A 3,681-nucleotide genomic window follows, 5' to 3' on the forward strand; every position below is an offset into this window, starting at 1 on the left:
GTGGTTGGCCGTGGGAAAATAGAGGGCGCAATTTATTCCACACAAAGTAATCCAAAAAAAGAAGAACAAATGTTCTTATAATAATTATAATTTTATTTAATATATTGGAATTTCACTTACCACGTCTGGATCGGTTGAGATGTCGCAAAGGAAGTAGTTAAGAAAAAGCAAAAAGGCAAGAGCGCAACTTCAAATATTCGAATTAAGACTTCGAAAAAGCTTCGAAGTAGTGATCGCTCTTCCGACACAGACGTGGCAGTGAAATTAGGCGGGGGCGGCCTCCGCCCGCCTTGCAGTATTACTGCAAATGCAGTTTACAATTAATTATTAAATGTAGTTTACAATTAATTAATTATTACTTAAAACTAACATGCGACTGGCTCCTATACTTCCTCTGGCAAGTGATGCATTTCTTGCAGATGGGGTGGCCAACGAGACGAATCGAGTCTGGTTCGGTCCGGGAAATGCCGCTGAGACAAATGGAGTCTTAGACGGTCATTGCCATGCCACCAAACTGCGTAGAAATTACCTCATTCCGTGGTCGGTGAGACGACTCGAGTCTGACTCGATCCTGGGTAAATGGTAAATGTCAGAGGCGTAGGTAGCCAGTGCATTTTATTGGTCCGTATTATACGACGCCGGATATTACGTATCCCAGTGTCGTATTTTGGGCGACGAGTTGTCCCACTGTCGCTGGTTGTAACCCCGGCAGTATGAGCCGGGAGTAGATGTCCGCTCCCAAAATTACTTCGACTGGCGCTGACTTGTAGAAGTCATTGTCTGCGAGCCTTAGGTTCTGGAAGTGTTGAAGGGTTTGTTCTTCCAGAGACCTTACTGGCGTCGGTGGTAATTGGTAACGCTGTATTTGGGCAGTTACGGAGATTTCGGACTGTCCACCATGGTTGTCCCGAAATAAAAGATCGCACACTCGGCTGTCTCCACGGGCTTGTGTGCGGAGTCCCAATCGTGAAATCGTGGAGGCGAGAATGATAGTGGATGGACTGACCGGGTTAATCATGGCACGCACTGTGATGAACCTGGTTGCAGTGCGTATCTTGATTAAGGCGGTCGGTGAAAGAGCTAATTTTTGCTGCCAAGGTAGTGTTGCGTGCCTATCCTTGATGATACGGCGTGCGTCTGCTTGACGTCGAGCACCTCGTCCACGCCTTCTCTTCGGACGGGGTGGCCGGTGGGACGCATTGCGTTCCGCTGGGTCCGGGTAATGTCGCTGAGACGAATCGAGTCTCAGTCGATCGTTACCATGCCGCCAATCCGAATCGAAGTTACCAGCACGCCGAAGCCGGCGAGACGAATCGAGTCTGGCTCGATCCTGGGCGTGTGGTATGCGGGAGAGGCATCGTTGGTCAGAGCTTTCTCTTGGTTGAATGACTGATGACGTCGGTTGACATGGGTGAGAAGGCATCGAATCCGTCGTAGCGATGGTGAACGGATTCTCTTCCATTTCCGCTGCCTCGACTTGCTGTGCCCATGTTAATTCTACGACATCCTCGTCTAGTTCTTCGGCATCTGAACTAATTGCATGGAGCATTGTATGGTGAGGGCTGCCGCAATGTTTACAGCGTATTACGCTGTCGCATTCATCCTTTGAATGGTTCGAGGCAAGGCAGTTGCTGCAATAGCGGTGAATTAAGGCTGTCCTCAGCCTAATTTCTGGGGACATCTGACGAAATTTTGGGCACCAGCGAAGAAGATGATTATCTATGCATAACGGGCAATTGATGGTCGTCATATTGAATAATTTCCTGAATGAAAAAGAAAATTATTAAGGTGTGAATGTATAGAATAAGTTAACTTTGATTGGGTAAAATGACAATTTTTGTGATAGGCCTACAAATTAAGCCGCGTTGAGTTTTGATGTCCACAACTCGAACTCGTTGGTCCAACCCTGGATATATTTTGATGATCCTGCCTAATCTCCATTCATTCGGAGGTAAATTTTCATCACGAACTACCACTAAGTCGTTTGCTTGGACATTCTCTTGGGGATGTTTCCATTTCTTTCGTTTCTGAAGTTCCTTTAAGTATTCGGTCTTCCATCTCTGACAAAAGTGCTGACTTAGGGCCTTTAATTTTTGCCATCGGTTTACTAATGACAGCGGGTTCTCAGTGATTTCCGGTTCCGCCGTTGCTAATAAGGGTGCACCGACCAGGAAATGGCCTGGTGTTAATGGAGTTAGGTCGTTGATGTCATCCGTCATAGAACTTATAGGCCGAGAGTTTAGACAGGCTTCTATTCGAGCTAACAGCTAAATTGCTAGTGGCTTCAAGATGGATAGCCTTTGTTGAAAAGCAAACGAAAACGCATACATATCCCTTTGTTATCAGGCAAGCTCGGCCTGTATAGTTTTTGATGTCGAATGGACCAGTGAAATCTACTCCGGTAGACTCAAAGGGCCTTGTGAGATTTGTTCGTGGCGCGGGAAGTGATGCCATAAGTTGTGTCTGCTCTCGTTTTTTATATAAAACGCAGATCTTACAATTATGTATCACTGTGCGAATTAGATTCTTTGCCCTTAGGATCCAAAATTGCATACGTAAAAGCCGCAGAACTAGTTGATTACCTCCGTGAAGGGAAGTAATATGAATAAATTTTACCAATAACTTTGAAAATTGACAGTTATAAGGCAGTATAATTGGGTGCTGCTCATCGAAGCTGAGGGAGGGAGCGTTGGTTAAACGTCCTCCTACTCTTATGATTCCGTTATCATCAACAAAGGGATTTAATGATAGAATGGAAGATTTTTTATTAATAGGTACATTTTTAGTTAAATCTGAGTACTCAGAAGCAAAATGTGCCTTCTGAGTTAACTGAATAAGTCTGTGTTTGACAAATTTAACTTCATCAGAAGTGAGCGTTGAAGACGGTGAAGGGGTCTTGCAATTTGGATGACTTCTGTTGTAGAATCTAAAGATTCGAGAAATTACACGGAGTGCTCTTGAAAATTCGGAAAAACGTTCCAAAACGTCTTCGGTCTCAATAACAGATGCTTGATGCACACGAATGCTTTTGGCCTCCAGGGTGGTCTCAACTTCTTCTGCAGGATTTTGTTTTGGCCACTTGGATGGTTGAAGTTTTAACCACTTAGGACCACACCACCAAAGATCGTTCGGTTGCAAATCTTGAGGAGAGATTCCTCTGCTAGCCAGGTCGGCGGGATTATCTTCTGAGTTGACATGCCTCCAGTTCTCAATTTGTGTATGCTCGCAAATTTTTGATATACGATTCGCAACGAATGTCGACCAAGAACATGGCGGCTTGCGTAGCCATGCGAGAACGATGGTGGAGTCAGTCCATAAATATATTCCCTGATATACAATATCTAGTTTGGGTTGCAGATATTCGACCATTTTAGCTAACAGCAGAGCACCACATAGTTCTAATCTGGGTATTGAGATGGTTTTAACAGGAGCGACTTTTGTTTTTGCTAAAAGCAAGCCGGTTTTAATTTCGCAATCGTTCACCTGCACGTGCAAATAGATCGCTGCGCCGTACGCCTTCTCTGAGGCATCGCAGAATCCATGGAACTGTACTTGACAGTTCGGTGTGTAAGATACCCATCGTGGGATCCTAATAGTGCTTATATGTGGGTAGTTTTTTAAGAATGTCTTCCACTGATTGAGAGATTTGGAAGTCAAAGTCTCGTCCCAATCGGTTTTTTC

At 44.8% G+C, this 3,681-nt stretch overlaps 1 protein-coding gene across 1 annotated transcript; it reads right to left on the bottom strand.

Annotated features, from left to right (window-relative positions):
* Positions 1-288: 288 nt before the first annotated feature.
* Positions 289-1,932, bottom strand: LOC128923546 (uncharacterized). Its single transcript, XM_054235812.1, has one exon. It carries the CDS (start codon positions 1,748-1,750, stop codon positions 629-631), a length of 1,122 nt encoding a protein of 373 aa, XP_054091787.1. The 5' UTR covers positions 1,751-1,932; the 3' UTR covers positions 289-628.
* Between the last annotated feature and the right edge of the window lie 1,749 nt (positions 1,933-3,681).

This window comes from Zeugodacus cucurbitae, chromosome Y (assembly GCF_028554725.1).
Source record: "Zeugodacus cucurbitae isolate PBARC_wt_2022May chromosome Y, idZeuCucr1.2, whole genome shotgun sequence".
NCBI classification, from domain to species: domain Eukaryota; kingdom Metazoa; phylum Arthropoda; class Insecta; order Diptera; family Tephritidae; genus Zeugodacus; species Zeugodacus cucurbitae.

Excerpts from the sequence above, each read along its gene's own strand:
- LOC128923546 (XM_054235812.1), bottom strand. The coding sequence starts at position 1,750 with ATGACGACCATCAATTGCCCGTTATGCATAGATAATCATCTTCTTCGC.